The 18,077-nt window shown below is 47.0% G+C and overlaps 1 protein-coding gene across 2 annotated transcripts in view; it reads left to right on the top strand.

Moving 5' to 3' along the window:
* The window catches only part of FRAS1 (Fraser extracellular matrix complex subunit 1), a 171,233-nt gene that overhangs the window by 131,237 nt on the left and 21,919 nt on the right, over positions 1 to 18,077 (top strand). For both annotated transcript variants that reach the window (XM_087736406.1, XM_087736405.1), the window contains 18 exons: positions 2,344 to 2,458; positions 2,947 to 3,084; positions 3,929 to 3,961; positions 4,678 to 4,809; positions 5,532 to 5,657; positions 6,242 to 6,489; positions 7,942 to 8,090; positions 8,537 to 8,699; positions 9,441 to 9,576; positions 10,653 to 10,849; positions 11,252 to 11,405; positions 11,984 to 12,247; positions 12,363 to 12,551; positions 12,966 to 13,085; positions 13,529 to 13,708; positions 15,768 to 15,892; positions 16,581 to 16,721; positions 17,668 to 17,895. In XM_087736406.1, coding sequence (XP_087592532.1) covers positions 2,344 to 2,458; positions 2,947 to 3,084; positions 3,929 to 3,961; positions 4,678 to 4,809; positions 5,532 to 5,657; positions 6,242 to 6,489; positions 7,942 to 8,090; positions 8,537 to 8,699; positions 9,441 to 9,576; positions 10,653 to 10,849; positions 11,252 to 11,405; positions 11,984 to 12,247; positions 12,363 to 12,551; positions 12,966 to 13,085; positions 13,529 to 13,708; positions 15,768 to 15,892; positions 16,581 to 16,721; positions 17,668 to 17,895 — 2,838 coding nt within the window. The remainder of the gene's footprint in view (positions 1 to 2,343; positions 2,459 to 2,946; positions 3,085 to 3,928; positions 3,962 to 4,677; positions 4,810 to 5,531; positions 5,658 to 6,241; positions 6,490 to 7,941; positions 8,091 to 8,536; positions 8,700 to 9,440; positions 9,577 to 10,652; positions 10,850 to 11,251; positions 11,406 to 11,983; positions 12,248 to 12,362; positions 12,552 to 12,965; positions 13,086 to 13,528; positions 13,709 to 15,767; positions 15,893 to 16,580; positions 16,722 to 17,667; positions 17,896 to 18,077) is intronic.

Raw genomic sequence — 18,077 nt, 5'->3', positions numbered from 1 at the left:
TATTCATTCTTGATGATTTATTTAGAGCGTGTGAGGTGCCAGCAGTATGCTCAGCATTATCAAACAGAAATCCTGTGCCCTCGGGCGCTCCCTGACAGACAAAAGCACACGGAGAGGCTCGTGCAGTGCAGGAGAGCAGATGTGGCAGACCTCCCAGGGGCAATGGGTCCCCGGGAGGAACCTCTAAGGGAGGTGAAGGACTTCTTAGCCAGCACAGCCGGCCATGCATGGGAGCAGGAAAGGCCAAAGGAAGCGGTGGGAGAGGGATTAGCGGAAAGTCCCTGACACAGTGGCCTTGTCAGGGTTTAAAATAGTGGTGACCTTTCATGGGCAATAATAAAACATGCTCAGACTGCTACTGGGAGCAATAGCCAGCGATGTATCTTTCTGCTCTTGACTTTTTGTTGTTGTCATTATTGACAAAATTGATGGGAGAGATGTCTAGCTGAGCCATGCAGTGCTGGATTTTATAGCTAATTACACACCACAAAATTCAATAGTGCCATAAAATACGTTTTACTGAGGGGCGCCTCGCAACCTGCAAGTCCTACCTTTGGGAGAGACAAATAGGCCTTGGAGGCAACTGTGAAGCAACCATAACCTTAAATCTTTTCATCATAAAACTGCGCTTCCTTGCATCAACGTGATTGAGTTCTGTTCATCTGTCTTCAAACTCCTTCAGAATTAGACGGGCTTCTCAGCTGAAGAGCAAGCACAAAATGTTAAGTTCTTCACATACATCTGGCCTTGTCTTTGAGTGCCCTGCTGAGAAAGGTCAGAGAAAGTTCGGTGACTCTTTGGCGGTTAAACTGGACGTAACATCTATAACTATTTTTTCTTCAATCAAGTTACCTGTTTCCCCCATATTGGTAAAAAGAGCCTAAGCTTGGCTCTGGCTGAAGGCAAACTGAGGCTGGGTTTGTGAAGGAGAGAGAATTTTGAAAGCATATAGAGGTTTTATTTACTGCTTCACAACAGTCAAACCGTCATTCATAGGCTGTGGCTTCTCCTCTGATGTGTTTGGGTGAAAAACACTGGAGAGAGATGAACTGGGGGTTCGGTGGCATTTGTGATGTACTGACCTGTTGTCGGGAAACCTCGCCTTGCCAGTGTCCAGGCCAACATCCAGTCTGTGACCTGAGGCCAGCCGACTGGGACACAGGTTTCACAGGGTGGCCTTCCAGATGTGTAACCAGCACGATTCAGTGGGCTGCGCTTGATGTGGCTGGCGGAAACCTCTAATTTGTTCCTGAACCTGATCGTTTCATGTTTCAAAGCAGATGAATTAATTGCCCATATCCTTAATTTAGCTTGTTCTCTCCATATTTTATTCGTGATTATGAAATGAGCTGGATGCTTTTCATACCCAGCTGAACTGTTTAATTCAGTGACTTCTCGACGCTGTTAATTCCGCAGGATTAAGATTCATGAACACATGCAAGTTAACTGCTTTTGTGCACTTAAGTCTGTTCATGCAGCACCGTAATTCCTGTAACACGCTGCCCGCCTTCGGCTAATGGTAATCTTGTAACGGAAGGATCAGAACATTTTTAAACAGATTTAAAACGAAAGGGAAAGCTTTGGCTCCTGTATATTTTAATGGAAATGGCTGAGTCATTTTCAGGATTTCTTTTAAAAGCAAATCCAGTCCAGCCACATCAGACGATACCAGAAAACTACGTAGGCAATTAATTATATCTTCATCCAGGGAGTTTTTTATTAAATTAGATTTTCCTTTCTCTCTTCTTAGTTGCTGTAGGTCAAAAAAGAAACTCCTCCACCTGTGAGCATGGAGGTTGCGCGTCTGCAGGGGACAGAGTGCACTAAAAACACTGCCACTTTCCTGGACAGCCTGAAAGTGGGGATAAGCTCATAGTTTTATGAAGGAGGAGGTGTTTGTCTCTTTTTCATAGGCTGGTAAGCCCCTTCTGATTCTCCAGAAAGGACTTAACAGAGGTGGACCTCTATAGAGCTCTCTTCTCTTGAGCGTGATAGCACCCAGCTTCGGCATTACACATTTGGTTTGGTTTACAGATGAGCTGAAACTGAGTTTAGGTGGCCCATAAGACTCTAGCAAATTTTACTCATTATCAAGCTTTACTGTCCTCTGTAATCTCCTCCCAAATAGTCCCTGTCCTGTACGAGTTTGAGAGACTTGGTAAAGGTTCAGCCCATCCATCCCCTGTCAGTTTTAGGTCTAAGAACTAGGCCTTTGAATTCAAAGACTCTCTTTTATTTAACAATAATAATAATTTGCAAAGCAAATTCTCTTTCAATGCATTTTTGGGTGAATCTTCCCATGTCTCTGGCCTTGATGCTCATGGTCTAAATGTGTTTATTGAGGTGCTGGAGGACCGTGTGACAGTGATTGAGCCCCATCACCTCTCCTTTGTAGACCCGGAGGTTCCCAGTGAGAAAATCCTGTTCAACGTGACTGTCCCTCTCCTTCCTGGCCAAGGCAAGTGTACCGATTCAGAACGTGGCAGCTTGCTGCCGAATTAATTGCCATGCTTTCTGAGCGCATCTAATGTTTCCCTCAGAGGAATTCTGTGGAGGCATCTGTTAATCTGTTCGGCCTCCTTCGTTAGCTTTCAAACACCTTGTTTCTTAACCTGATTTCTTTGGCTTGTTTAGGAGTAAGCCGCAGAGTTCACACAGTTTTCTTATTATTGTCTGGAATATATTGAATGTTGTACCCCATGGCTTTCTGCTTTCCACCCCTCTAGTGAGAGGTATTTGAAGAAATGACTGAGTGAGGAATCTCTGTTTAATTTCTCATGTCCCAAGAATCCATCCTCGATGCAGTTATTGCCATCTGACTCATTCAGGAACCACTGAAGATGTAAAAAGAAGTACTTGGGGAGAGAAGAAGCTGTGGCCTTCGGTATCTTGTTTTAAAAATAAAATTGATTCCTCCCGTTAATACTGCGCTCTCTGCCTCCGTAGGTATCGTGGAGCATAAAGACAGGCCTCTCTCCCCGGTCAGGTATTTCACCCAAGCAGATATAAACCACGGCAAGATCGCTTATCGTCCGCCGACTGCAGCTCCTCACTTGAGAGAGATCATTGCCTTCTCCTTTGCGGGTAAGGAACTGAATGTTCTTTGTAGTGCTGTAGACTGGTAGAGGTAGCTGGGCTGCTGGTCTTCCTCCAGTCCTGGAATGACTTCACGGTTATGTCCATACTCACGAGGGCATGAGGCTTGAACAGTACAAAGGAAGCAGGAATCTGCCTTGGAGGAGCGTACCAAGAGTTCATAGAATCATTAAGGTTGGAAAGGACCTCTGAGATCACCCATTTCTGGCGACTTCAACAAGATTTTCCCCTGTGGTTTGGTATAGTGACATTCAGTGAGTTACGGGGATGTGGCAGTGTTCACTGCAGCATTTAGCATTGCCAACGCTAGTAGTGTGGGGGCAAACTGCTGATCTGCTGCTGTGTGGTTAGGAACTGCTGCCCCTCCCATGCTTGAGATCCTTGCTGCACTGGGGGTTTAGCCCTTGAGATTGAGACTAAAATTGATGAACTGAATCAATTTAGCCAGGATATTAGAAGGTTTCTACCATCAGAGGAGAAACAGTCTGGAGCAGGAGGTAGAGGGGCAAAAATAGGACGAACTTCAAGCATGTTTGACCAGTTGATGCGCAGGATCGTGTGATGAAGTGACAGTACATGGTAGATGCAGTTCTGTGCATCACCATGCCATCCACTGACGTCAAGAAGAGTTTCACAGTTTGGAGGAGGGAGTAGCATGTTCTCTCTCATCACCTGGAGCAAAGGCAAGGAAAGAGTGCTTTCTTTGGTGAGGAAAGACTCCAGTCTGGTTGAATGTCAGCACTTGCTTTCTCCAGAAGTTGTTCAAATCCACATCAGTACGTGTTTTCCTGTCCTGACCGCAGTTACTCTGTGCTTGTGTTTGTCCCGTCAGGTCTCCCAGAGTCAGTGAACTTCCGATTCACAGGTATGTGAACCATTTGCTCTTTCCTTGCCAAAGCAGTTTTTATCCTTATGGCCTTCACATTGCCTGTTATTCCTTGGCCTTTTCTCTCCTGCAAGCCCACTTATGGGCACTCAGTAGGAATTTCTGGAAATGCACGTGCCTGGGGAATATTAATTCATCTGTGTCCCAACAGTGTTTTATAGAAGCTAAGCTGCAGCTCAGTAGGGACATCTTTTTCCAATGGTTGCCTGCAGTCTGTCCTAAAAGCCTGATTCATTCCTGTTTTCCCCCGGTGTGAACAAGGACATCAGAGTTTTACTCTGCCTTTTTTTTAATACAGCATGGAAACATTTCCACAGTTAAATTGCTATTGATAAGCTGCTTGCTTGTTTAACATATCTTTCCCTTTCCGTGTGCTTTCTAGCACGCAAAGTGATCCACCAGCAAGGAGAAGTCCATGTTCTGACTTACGAGCACACCTGATAGATGTATGGAAGACAGTATGTACACATGCACACGCACACGGACTCTTACAAGTTACATTTGTCTTGCTAGGAATTGAGTTAGGGGAAAAAATAAATACACTTGGCAGGTGTGAATTTTGTGTGTGTGTCCATGGACAAAGGTGTGGATTGACAAGGTGGGAGAGAAGTCAGTGATGTGGGGTGGTGATTTTGTACAGGTGAGTCCCTGAAATCACATCCCTGTACTCAGGTGTGGTTTTTGTCTGTGTCTAGTGTCTGATGGAGAACACACGACCCCGGAGATGGTGTTTGTCATTCATTTGCTCTCTGCGGAGCAGCAGCCTCCGGTCTTTCAGATCACCGCTCCGTTCCTGGAGGTCAGCCAGGGGGGCAAAGCCACCATTGGTGAGTAGGGTGGAAGGGATGGGGTGCAGAGCTCAGCCTGAGGCACGCTGTTTACTGCCAGGAGGCCACATGGATGGAGCAGGGGAGAGTTTTGGTCTCACTCACCTCTGTCCCTTTAGCTAAGGAGCTGTGGTTGTGCAGGTGTAGCAGCAACCACTGAGAAAACTGTGCAGTGGTGCCTCAGAAAAGTGCCTGGGGGTATGGCAGTACTCCTCCAGCATATGGCAGGTCCATTTGCTGGCTGAGGCAGGGGAGAGCAGGATCAGGGACCTGCTGCTCCTCTACTTTTTCCCTCTTAGGCTGCTCTGCAATTGCTGAACTATTGGTTAGTGGTGTGATCTGGACCACTGGGTTGTTTAGGATAAGCCACTTTCTGCTTGTGTCAGGAGGTTCTCTGGGGTTTTTGTAGATATGCCCCTGCTATATGAACATGCGCACATCTCTCTCATAAGCTGAGAGTTTGCATAGCTGTCATTTGTGAGCCATAGTGGCAATAAGTTCTCTGACACAACCTCTGATCTGAGCATCATCAGGGAACTGACTGTTGCCATGAAACCAGCAAGCTCCCGGACTAGGGCAGCTGCAGAATTATTTTACTTTTCACGTACTGACTGAATTACAGTTTTTTGGCTCCATTCACAAGAGCACACCACAAAACCTAAGGGATATTCCCAGCCTAGTGTCTGAGGATACTGAAGCTGTGCTCTCTTTCCCCGGCACAGGCATCCAGTTAGCCGTGAGCGACACAGATACAGCTCCTGAGGGCCTTTTCTTTGAGCTGGTGAAACCTCCCCATCATGGCATTGTGCTCAAGCACAGTGCAGGCGTGCAGGAGCGCATGAGAGCAGGTGAGTTGAACAGAAGTCTTCCTCAGCACAGGAGAGGGGTCAGCCTGTCCACCTAGCTGGTTTAGTTGACCAGGAGGAGACGCATGCCTCTGGCAGATATGGCTGCATCCACAAGTGTGTGAATTTTCTGCCTGGAAGCATGTGACTGCAGGAAAGAGTGCATGAAAGACATTTTCCCATTTGGTCCTGTGGAGTTTTACTGTTGATTTTGGTGGCAGCAGTTTCCAGTGTGTGATCAGATGAACAAATATTATCTGTAGGAGAGCAGTGCAAGCAGAAGGCGTGGAGAGGGAAGCCTTATCTAGCTATGACAGGGATGAGCTTACAAAGCAGCTGGGAAGAAAGGAGGATCTGTGCACTCCCAGAGAATCGCAAAGAGTCGCTGTGTCTGTGAAACTGGGAAGGTTACAGCTTTTCCTCTGCCTTGCATATATACTAGCTCCTTAATAAATGTCTTCGTAACTCACATCCCTGTAAGGGTGGTATTAAATGCGAGTTTAGTACATGATTAAGTCTTTAGCTAAATTGAGAATTGGATTGGTGCTCTGAACAGAGTCTGACTTGTGCATTTTCTTTTTGGGAAGGTGACACTTTCACCTACGAGGACGTCACTCGAAATGCTCTGCAGTACCTACATGATGGTTCGGCTGCAGCAGAAGACAGCATGGAAATCTCTGTCACCGACGGTGTCACCACGGTGTCCACAGTGCTGAGGGTCGAAGTGTCCCTGCTGGATAACAACGGTCCGCAGCTGGCCCCGGGCTGCTTGTTGGCAATCACCGTGGCTAGTAAAAGCTCTGTGACTCTCTCTCGATTGCACCTCGCTTATATTGTAAGCTTTCCTCTATTTCTAAACTCAGTGAATGCTGCCAGCCTCCCTTTCCTTATCGCCCCACAGCCCCTTCATCACACACACCTCTCTGCCGTCCGTGTGGATTCTTGGTAGAGAGCTCGAGTTTTGACTGTGTCCTGACTACTGCTGCCAAAAAGGGGATAATAGACTCTTTCATCCAACAGGGGTTTAAGGCTATTCCTGTTTGACTGTAACAGAGGTCAGCTGCCACACTAAACATGAGAACTGAGTTAATCCCAGATTTTTGTATCAAACAGGCTTGCTAATAAAGCACATGGATTTGCTAAGTCATAATCTCTTGAAAATTTCAGCCCCCTCACCCCCCTTCCAAAATTGCCTGATTCTTTTTCTGGACATATTTGAAGGGAGAAGGGTTAAGCAACCCAAGATGCTTGGCAGCTTGGAGTTGGTCCCAGGGGTTGCATCTGGTACAAGAGTTATCCTGCTGGTGAAATTCAGCAGAAAGGTGGTTTACTCCTTGCAGATGATTTAGCAGCAAATGGACTAGCAGTGGATTTCAGGTATGCCGATGTGCTGCCCTTAGGGAGGAGGGAGGAGAGACTGCAGTGCACGTGTGAGGCTGGAGAGACCTAAAGTGGTGGCTGTCAGAGATGATGAGGGAACTGCAGGGGTGGAGGTAGGATAAGAAGGCAGATGAATGTTTTTTCCAAGGATACAAGTCTGGGGTCTGTCCTGTTCCCTTAAGGAGGAAGGCTGACAAGGGAGCTGTTTAATCTGAGTAAGAGAACAGTTAGGGACGAGAGGATTTCATTCCTGACCCGTATGCTGAGGACATGATGATTTCTGCTTTGGGTCTTACCTGTCAAGCAACCAACAAAAACTTCTAGAATAAAGATGACATCTGAGTTGTGATATCATAGAGGTGGTTGTACTTAATGTAGTTAAGAGCCAAAATCAGCTTCTAGTTTAATGTGAATCTGGCTTTTGCGGCATTGCTCCACATTAACCTTTGTTTTACTAAGAACGGAACTTAGCTCTGCGTCTCTGTCTGAAGGACTGGTGGGCAACAGTTACTTACTCCCTCTGCCAGCTGTTGGCTAAATTTTGGCTCGCTTTATCTGGAGTCGGGAAAAGCATATGACATAAATGGTCCAGTCCAATAGAAATGGAAAGTAATTTAAAAAAAAAATCAGGTTTATGTCTGGGAGCTTGTGTTGATGTGATACAAGGACACAAAGAAAACCTCTCTTAGCTGAGAAAAAAAGAAAATACATTTTGTGGTAGATTCCGAGAATGTCAACCCAATTGACTCTCTTATCAATAGAGCTTCATTTAATATTCATCAACTGTGGGTCTGACCCAGCTAAGTTGATCTATTTCCCTCTAAAACATTTTATTCCTCCCTCCATTTGTAGTGGAGGGAAACAAAAGCTAATCTTGTCTTGATTTGGTTTGTTTCTTCATGTTTAGGACAACAGTTCTCCTGACTCAGAGATAAGAATCCAGTTAATATCTCTGCCTGCGTATGGCACGCTCTTACGGATGTCTGGCTCTCACGATGAAGAGCTTTCCAAGGTTTATAATTTCACCATGGAAGACATCAACAACCAGAGGATCAGGTATCAAAGAGCTATTCTCCTTCAAGCCATGCCAGTTTAAAGCTCGGTGGGCTTTCCGCAGGGATCTCTGGGCTGTATTATGTTAGTACAGTGTACCAAAGATATTTTTTCCTTTCTTGGCTCTTGTATCCTATGAGATTATAAATGAGAGCGTTTCCTGTGTGCGGAATTAGGTGTTTATGCATGTCTGAAATGCCAGTAGTTGGTGGAGCTTCAAATTACGGGAATTTTTTCTGTGTCAGCAATGTCATGGTGATACTTTAGGTAGGAAACACCTAAAATGGTGATTTAAACAAACTCAGGGAATGAACGTGGAGAAGGGTTGGGAACTGAAATACTGCCTCTCTTTCAAGAGGTGTGCGTTCACCTCTAAATGCAGGGATGAGATGTATTTGCCTGGCTATCAGTGAGACTCCCTGACCCAGATTGTTTTCTGACTTCCACAGCTACTCCACCACATTTGAGACCAGCAATCAGCCAGTTACGGACATCTTCCACTTTGCTGTTTTTGATGCTGATAACAACCGGCTTGACAGACAGATGTTCACCATCACTATCACGTCTGCCCAGGCAACGCCGTCGCTCATTGCTTTTGCTGACCATATCACTGTAAGTGGCTCCCCAGGATACTAGGAACAGTGATGAGAATGTCTTAGATGTGAGGAATTGAACAGCTTTCCTGCACTGAGGGGAAATCACTGAAGAAACATGGTGTTGCACATGCAATCCTGTGAGTGCGAAGGGTTAACAAATTACTTGGAGGCCAGAGGAGGCCGACAGTACGGTGTCATCCCTGAACCTCATCTGCTTACATCTGTTCTCGTCCGGAGCTCAGTTCTCCCTAGGGTGCCCTGTTGATATCAGTGGAGCAAGTCTGACTTATCCTGTTTAATACGTTCTCCCTTATTTCACCAGCTTGTGTGTAAAAGATGAGCAGAAGACAAGTCTGAAAACATCTGGTGCTTTGGGCTGATACACAGCATTTCAGGCTCCTTATCAAAGCCTTTTGAAGTCACCTCCTCCTTTCCCGCTTTGCATTCCCCCTCCCTTGCCTTCAAAAGGCTCCCCTCAACAAGAAATGCAGATCTCGCCTTCCTGAGAGGTCAGCATGACTCTGCCAGTTCTCTTCTTGCCCTGATAAAGCACTCGGGGGCCAGGCAGGCTTTGTTCTTCCCATCCCACCTCACCTGCCAGCGGATTTTGTACTTAACAGATCGAGGGGAGGATGGGACAGGACTTCAGAGACTGGGCAAGCCTCTTCCGTAGAGGCCGACTTGTTCAGTAACGATTTGTGTGTTGCTATGTGTTGTGTGCATTGATGGTAGTTTTGTCTTACATCTTGCTTTCCAGGTGGATGAGGGGGGCAGGGTCCCACTGCTGGCTCATCACCACTTAGCTGCTGATTATGATACTGCTGCCAAGGAAGACCTGAGGGTCACAGTTATCACTCTACCTATGTACGGCTACATTGAAAACACTAAGACAGGTAAACTGCTTGGCTGTCTCTTCTTCCTTCTGGCTGATGAAAGGGAACATAGGAATTGCCATGCTGGAGCACATTCTGATTTGTCTCACCGCGGTTCCTTAGTGTGGTGCTGGTTGGCATCAGTTGATCGTAAAGAGCCCGTAAGGTCAGCGTTACGAGATAAACTGCCTCTGGGGAGCATTTCCTCCTAATTCTCGTTTGTTGGAGACTGGTCTATGTTGTGAGACCGGGGCATTACGAGCCTTTTCAAGCCCATGTGTTGTATTTTCATCAAGCTTTATTTTGGCAGTCCTTGTTACGCAGAACAAACTTTGCTAAATTCCTCTACACGTCCCAGCAAGCTTTAAGGCTGTGAGAGCTGTAGCCGAACGTGGCTGGTAACGTTCTCTTATCTCATTGTGTTATCAAGAAAAGGTAGGATTTATACCATATTGTCCAGAGATGTTGATCCAGGAGACCTGTCTGCTTAATCCTGTGTGTGGTCCGAACAGGAGTGGCGTATATCATTTTACTTAAATCATAACTTGCCTTTGTAAAATATCACTGTGGGTTGGCCAGCATAGTGGCTTGTTACAACACTGATTGCTTTTCCTCTGGAGAGCACAGGTTGCTAACCATTACACATCATCCCTCCTAATCGTGTCCGATGAATGAACTCCAGTTTGTGCCATTTGGTAACAGTAAGCCTCTCTCCTTGAACAGGCAATGGCTGGGTGATTTTCTTAGGTGCGAGACTTAGTTTTGCAAGGTGAAGCTTGATGTAGAGATTGTGTTGAGGCCAGATGGCACATTAGCCATTGTCTCGTCTCTGAAGAAAGCCTAAGTAACTCTGGGATGTGGAGTTGCTTGTACTACGCATAAAACTGCAGCTTCCCTAATGCCTACTCTGATGCAGCAACTAATGCAGCAGATGTTGCTTTCTACAAAGGTCACGAGATGCGTGAAAGCCATGTTGTAGGAATGAACATCCTTCTGCACCCTTCGCAATGTGCCATTCTTCTCCTAATCCTGCTGCTTTTATTTTTAGCTTATCAGTGAATTGAACATCCTTTCACTAGTGGTATTCTGGTTTGCAGGTGAGAATTTTGGCCCGCAGAGTGAGTCTGCTGTGACCGCAGATGTATCCTTTTCCCTTCAAGATGTTTTGGAGAACAGCATTTACTACTTCCAGAGCGTCCACGAAAGCATCGAGCCAACAAGTGATGTTTTCAGCTTTTACGTGAGCGATGGCTTCAGCCAGTCTGAGGTGCAGAGCATTAACATCACGATTCAGGTACGCCTGTGCTCGCTGGCTGCCAGAGCCCTCTCCTTTCACAGACACGTGACTTCTAAAGTGCAAGCTTTGCTCACTCCTTTTTAATACGTGGGAAGGGGATTAAAGGGAGTTTTCATCCTCCTATCTGTTTTCTTCCCCTAGTACAGGCACATAATTTGCCTGTGACGCCAGAGGACAGTTGTGCGTTGCAGCCTTTTCCCCAGGGCTTATCTCTCTGGTGTCTCCTCCCTCTTAGAAGCAGCCATGATGCCGGGTAGATTTGGAGAGACTGGTGTAGCCCATTAAAGGATATCAGCACCAGTACTGTCATTTGGTAGCTTGTGTTTCATTAGGTGGGCAGCGGTCTTTTCCCCTCCGCCTTTTCCCTTTTTTGACTGTGTGCCTTTGGGACCCGTGCAGCGGCAGAACGATGAGCCTCCAAAGATGGTGCTGGAGCCTGTCAGAGTGCGTGAGGGCTCAGGTGTGGTCGTTACCAACACCTCCCTCAACCTGCAGGACTTGGACACCCAGAACAGTGAGCTTCTCATCATGGTTACCAGAAGTCCTGAACACGGTAAGTCCTGACAAGCTGGGGGGTGAGAGAGAACGTCTTTGTGCGTCCACGTCTGTGTGTCTTTATATCTGCGTGTGTGTAATAGCCCCTGATGTGAGAGAGGAGCCTGGCATATTAGTATAAAGCACATTTAGTCCGTGTTTGGACCAGCAGCCCCAGAGGGACTGTGCTTCAGAACAGACCTGTTCTTTGAGAGTCGTTCCTCGCTGTTTGTGGGAGAGGGGAAAGGGGGACTGCATGCGTTTCCCTGGGAAGTTCCCTTTTGTGTTACCCCATTTCCTGTTGCGGGGTTCAGGTCTAAAGAGCTGAGCAACTAGCATCTATCTGCAGTGATAAAGCAAGGCAGGGTGTCAAGTGAAGGCTAGTGTCATGTTAAACTAGCGAGGGCTGCGCACCCTTTTTCAGATCTCATATATGTTGCCAAATTCTTACCGGTTTTGGCAATAAGCAGATAACTTCCTTCAGTTTTTCTGCTAAGGCTATGTCCACCTCTGTGCATCCCACTGAGACCTGGCACGTAAAGAGTCCTCAGCAGACTGTCTTCTCCCCATAATTTTCATCCCTCTATCATTTGTCAGGCCATCTCCGCAGGAGGCAGACTGCTGCGGAGTCCCCGGAGCACGGACACGTGCTCTCCATGGGCTCGTCCTTCACCTACCAGGACATTTTGGATGAGCTGATCGTTTATACGCAGAGCGGTGCAGCGGCACAAACAGACGAGTTTGGCTTCTCCATCACGGATGGTCTCTACACGCAGATGGGGAGGCTGGAGTTCTTCATGGAGCTGCCGAAGAAGCAGCCACCCACATTAGCTGTCAACAGAGGCCTGCAGCTCCTAGTTGGTACGGGGAGAGGGAGGAGGATGGTATTGCTCGGTATTGCTATACGGTCCAGTCTAAACCAGTCGCTTAGCTGGATTGGCTGAAGCTGTTTGTGGACTTTCTTTCTCTGGTCCAGGCTCTGCAGCATACCTCACAGATCAGCACTTGAAAGCAGCAGCTATTTATTCAGATGACGCAACGATTAGATTTGTCGTGAAGAGGGATCCCAGCATGGGCCATCTGCAGTTGACCAAAACTGATAATCCAGTCCAGATCTCTGTCGAAGGACCTGTCAAAAGTTTCACCCAGGCTGATATAAATAAAGGTGAGAGTGCTTGATTTTAGATAATCACGGCAAAGAATATGTGGCCGTTTTAGGTAGTCCTGTGAGGAGCAGGGAGTTGGACTCGATGATCCTTACGGGTCCCTTCCACCTTGAGATATTCTGTGATTCTGTGAGCTTTATGAGAGGGGGAGGATGACTTGAAGCAGGGAAGGGAGAGGAAAAAAGTAAGATAAGGTTGTTATGTTAGAGCAGAAACACGTATCATTAAACAAGTGTTAAAAAGTCTCTCTCAGCAGGAGAAAAAGAATAAAGAGGATAAGTAATGAAACCCAAATCCATGAGCTCTGTCAAGCCCCAAGTCCCTCGGCTTATAGTGCCAGCCTGGTTCCAAACTAAGAATGAAGTGATGCAGCCTGTTACAAACCACCTCTTTTCTCCTCTTCCTCCCTCCAGGGCAAGTGGTGTACAATCACAAGAAAGGGGATCCTGGCGGAAATTTTGCCTTCACCTTTGATGTGATCGACGCAGGTGGCAACCAACTGACGGACCAGGTTTTTCACATTAGCGTCTTAGGTAAAAGTCAGTGCTGAAGTTACGTTTTCTTTGCGGCAGAGCTGAGGCCTTCATAGATTCCTGTCCCACGGGTACTGCAAGTTAAGATGTAATTCTTGAGATGCAGTTTTTATTCGCTGTTAATTCAAAGGCCTTTGAAGTTTAGGAGAGGGGGAAAGTTTGCGGATGTAAGGATTAGTTCTTTGGCTTCTGACAAACTCACTGAAAAAGGCAGAAAAGTTCCCCTTAGTATCTTCATACTGTCTAGATTGGCTTTAAGGTGTTACAATGTTACCATCCCCTCGATTAATGCCGAGGCCAAGAGTACCTGTTTTGGAATTACCAGTCCGGGAGGTGTTTGTGTGTATGTTGTCTTTTGCTTGAGCACAGGTACCCAATTTGAAGAACACCGAGGAAAGAAGGGTGACTGTCTCCTAACTCAGCGTTGTATTTAACCCTTTCAGAGGACAGATTTCCCCCCTCCATCATCGCTAACAAAGGGCTGGTCTTGGATGAGAACTCAGCGAAGACGATCACAACTCTCCAGCTCTCTGCCACTGACCAGGACAGTGAGCAGACCCAGCTCCGGTACAAGATCACCAGGCAGCCCCAGCTGGGGCACCTGGAGCACGCGGCCTCCCCAGGTTAGCAGGGCGGTATTTTACTCGGTTGGGTACTCGTAGCAGCAACGCGCTGGAGGGCTTTTGAGCCTTAAAGGTTCACAGCAGGAAAAATGTGCTTGGAGGCAGCAGCACAGAATTATGTTGCCTATTAGAAATCAAATGGGCATTAGCCCGGAGAGCTGGAGAATAGGGTGAGTGGAGGCAAGGCAGCCCGATAGTTACAGATGAGGATTTATTCAGCCTCTGGGTGAGTTTATGCCCCATGGTAACCCTGCCTGGTGGACTTCGCAGATCAGTCCAGCTTGCCGCTGTGTGAATCTCCTCTTTCAGGACCTATTGCTGCATCTGCATGACAGGCAAACCTTCAGCCTTTTCTGTGACCATGTATAGCACAACGCCCAAAAGAATCCGTCCCCTAATGTCCATGGTAATAGAGCCCACCTTGGTGAACAGACGGCTTGCTTTCAGTCTGCCTCTTGGCCAGTACGTTCCTTGATCCCTAAACACCAGCCTCTTTTCCCAGCTGTGCTTTGGAGAGAGGAAGGGAACTAACTGCTGAGTTAGTTTAAAAAGAAGCTACATTGTCATGTGATGGATACGCTGGATAATGAATTCTGGTCGTTCGGAGAGGGGGGGGTTGGTCAGTCCTGTGAAACTCAGAGAAAATTACCTGCAAATGTGATCTGAATTTTAGAGTTATCTCCCACGCCCTACCCCTCTCTGATTGAATTAGTCTAAATCTATGCTGTCATATAATATGCTCTTCTGATTTAGATTATACTCATCTAAAATTATATTTCTTCTTAGAATTAGATTTCTCATTAACATGAGATTAAAGTGGAAATACCTGCTGTGTGTTTCCAAGGTGCCGACAGTCCCTGTACAGCTCGGTTTTACTGTTGTGGTTTGCCTCATCTTCTCACAGTGTAAGGTGTCCTCTGGCAAACACGTTGAAAGGGTAGGAATAAAGAATGAAAGTTATAATAAGCAAACCCCCTGCTGAGAGAAAATTAAAAACTTGCAATATTTTTGTCTAAATTGCAAACTAAATGGTGAATCTTGTACTTTGGAGACCTGAAAGAGCTGGATTAAGGATTTTATTCCTCCTGTTATTTAAAATGTGATGATTCCAATTTCTGCGCTTTTTCATGTCTGTGATGGACTAAGAAAGATATAGAGTCACACGTGTGAAAGAGTCGTTCTCACGATTTAAATGACCTAAACACTAAGGAGAGAGTACTGGAGTGTTCAAAAGAGAACACAGACCTTTAAAGCTAATGAGCTCTGAGGAAACCTTGGCCAGTCACCCAGTTTTGGCTCATTTATTTATATCAGATCCTGGTACTATTTGTAGTGTGGCCAACACTTGTCAGTAGCCATTTAACATGATAAACGGGTGAAAAACTTTTTGTCAGAGTTTTTGTTGCTGTTAAGAGCAGTAAAACTGTCAGATGCAGCGGTGAGAGTTAAAGACTCAAGTGCTTTTTAAAACGCTTGTACCTTTCTGTGTCTGTGTCGCACCTAACGACCTGTAAAGATGCCACTATAAGTCAGTGCTGAAAATGGGGCTTAGTCTGTTGCAAATGCAGGGGTACGAGGAGGGGAAAAGACAGCAGAGACTTTGAAGGCATTTTTTTAAAACTGCTGTGAGGCCAGGAAACCTTTTGCCCATACTCAGTGACGCCCTGGATAGATCAGTCCTGCCCAGGAGTGAAAATCGACGGGTTACCTCTGCTGTTTTTCTCACAGCTTCTCTCTCGCTCTCTGCCCTGAGAGGCCCGTCCCCAGCAGGGTGTCCTGGCAGCGTGAGGTGCCCTTGTAAAATTGTAAGTCTGGGAAGAAGCCTGCACTACTTTTTGCAGAAGGGGTGCCACTACGTTACTTTAAAAGTTGTTGAGTGGAGTTTTTAGGAGGCTCCGTGCCAGCTAAATCCCTGGGTCAGCTGAGGTTCATGGTACAGCCTGAATTGGAGGAGAACAAGCCAAGACTGAGTACTTATGGCCAGATATGTCCAGGTCCTTACATTTTTCCCTGCCTTGCTATTTCTGTTGCACATTTTCCCCTATCGTTCTTTTTCTAGGGACAAGAATTAGTTCTTTCAGCCAGGCAGACTTGGCCTCTCGCAGCATCCAGTATGTCCACACCAGCGACGTCGAAAAGCATATGGATGCGTTCACCTTTTCTGTTTCTGATGGAACGAATGAGGTAAGTCCCAGCCTGAGTCAGAGCAGGCCATTGATTCTGTAGGATGTGACGGGAGCCAGTTTTCCTCTTGCGTGCTTGCGAGAGACAGTTAGACATAGCAAAGGAAATGAAACAAGCCCCACGCGGGCTTGTCATTTGCCAGTGGTGGGTGCTCTTACTTCCCCTGCTGTGAGAGATCTTACGTACGGCAGGGAAGGGAGCAAGCCCTGTGAAGGGAAGGGGGAGCCACCTGAGATGTAGCCTCATGAGACTGGTTTACCAAGATTTCAGTGTCTGTTTTTCATCTGCTTAGCGATTGCTCCTGGAGCTCAGCTTTGATCCGGTGCATTGATGACATACCCAGAAGAACAGTTAGACCCTTGAGAAATGTCTCCTTCCTACTGTCTGAAAGGGAAAAATCATAGTTGCAAATAGAAGGAGAGGAACAAAGTAGAAGGAGGGAGGGAGGGAAAAGTGGGTGTCCATAAATATCACAGGAGGAAGAAGAATAAATTAGTGGGGAGGGATAGAAGAGGGCACATTCACAAGATCTGATCTTAGAAGCTCTTGTTTGCTGACTAAACAAGGCCAAAATGAAGTGACCCAAACTCAGCGGATCACTGCGGTCTCCTTAAAGCATTACTGTTTTAATGGAGTTGCACTCTTGGTAGACTGAATTCATCAAGAGAGGCTTTTCCTCCTGTTCCAGGTGAGCCAGACGTTTGACATCACCATAAACCCTGTGGATGACTCTTTACCCGTAGTGCAAAGCCTCGGGATGACAGTTCAGGAAGGTGTGAGAAAAACCATCACAGAGTTTGAGCTTAAAGCGACAGATGCTGACACAGAGGTAAGGCAGCACTCCCCCTTGCCTCCTCCCTCCCCTGTTCTGCTGCACATCTGGGCTATCAGAAAAATGGGCTTGTGTTCAAAGAGAGAGATTACACTGAGTGTCATCTCTCCCTGTGGTCGTACCCTGTCTGATCACAACATCAAACAGACAGCTTGTGGGAGGCCCCGTTTGTATATAAACAGATGAATGAGTGTTTGAGCAAAGCAAAGGCCTGGCTTGAGAAATGGCTTCATCTGGGATGTCTCTCAGACACATAAGCAACAAACCTGCATGGAAAACATTTGGAAGTTATGATCAGAGCTAATCCTTACCCTGTCCCACCTTCTGTCTGAACATTGTGGATTTGAACTGAGCTTATGCTTAGCCTTGACACTGAGTTTATGCCTAGCACAGATGAAAATGGCATTTCCTCTTCCTCCTCCTGGGTCGGGCCGGAGGGTAAGCAGTGTTATGTTGCCTCTGCCTCACTGCGCTACAGTTTCCCTGCAGCGGGAGAGCTCCTGGCTGCCCGTTATTGCCCTGAGGCAAAGATCCTGCCCCAAAGGTTATTGCTGTTTCCACCCTGACAGAAGTGACAAGGGGCACGTTGCCTAGAATGGCTGCATAATGGGGGACTGCTCTTGTGTTCGAGGGGTTGTCACGAAGGTGGGAGCCATCTCGGACCAGCCAAACCAATAGTTTGGTGTGATGTGTCTAGCCTAGCTCTCCCTGCTTGGGGTTGTTTTGTAGGTAGTCACCTTGGGAGAGGGATAAAGACAGGTCAGGGCTCAGGGTGAATCAGTTCAGCGTGCGGTGCTGCGTTTCAGCCTCTGGTTGGAAACACCGTGCTAGGAGAGCTGTCTGGGCGTAGAGTCGTTCTCCAGGTATCTCGAGCTGGAAGGACCTGCCTGTCCTGGTCCTGGGGTCACGTCATCAGCTTTGCCACTCTGTCTCCTTGGTGCAGGCAGAGTCAATTACATTCACAGTCGTGCAGCCCCCTCGGCACGGCCTGATTGAACGCACCAGCAATGGGCAGCGTTACCACCAAGCCACCACCTTCACGATGGACGACATCTACCAGAACCGCATCAGCTACAGTCATGATGGTAGCAACTCGCTGAAGGATCGCTTCACTTTCACTGTGTCTGATGGGACCAATCCCTTCTTCATTATGGAGGATGGGGGGAAGAAGGTAAGGGGAGGAGAAGGGAGGTGAGGGAGACCTTCTGTACCTAATACAAAGCTACCTCCTCTCAGAGAAGGGGAGACTTAGCTGCTGTTGCTCCGCTGAAGATAAGGGCCGAGTATTCTCAGTTACGTGATGCCATATGCATCTTCCCTGGTGTACCAGCCTTTGCGTGCGCAAACTCACCC

Source organism: Nipponia nippon, unplaced genomic scaffold (assembly GCF_047370975.1).
Source record: "Nipponia nippon isolate SJK-2023a ecotype South Korea unplaced genomic scaffold, ASM4737097v1 scaffold_6, whole genome shotgun sequence".
Taxonomy (NCBI): Eukaryota; Metazoa; Chordata; class Aves; order Pelecaniformes; family Threskiornithidae; genus Nipponia; species Nipponia nippon.
This window is presented reverse-complemented; position numbering and strand designations above follow the sequence as displayed.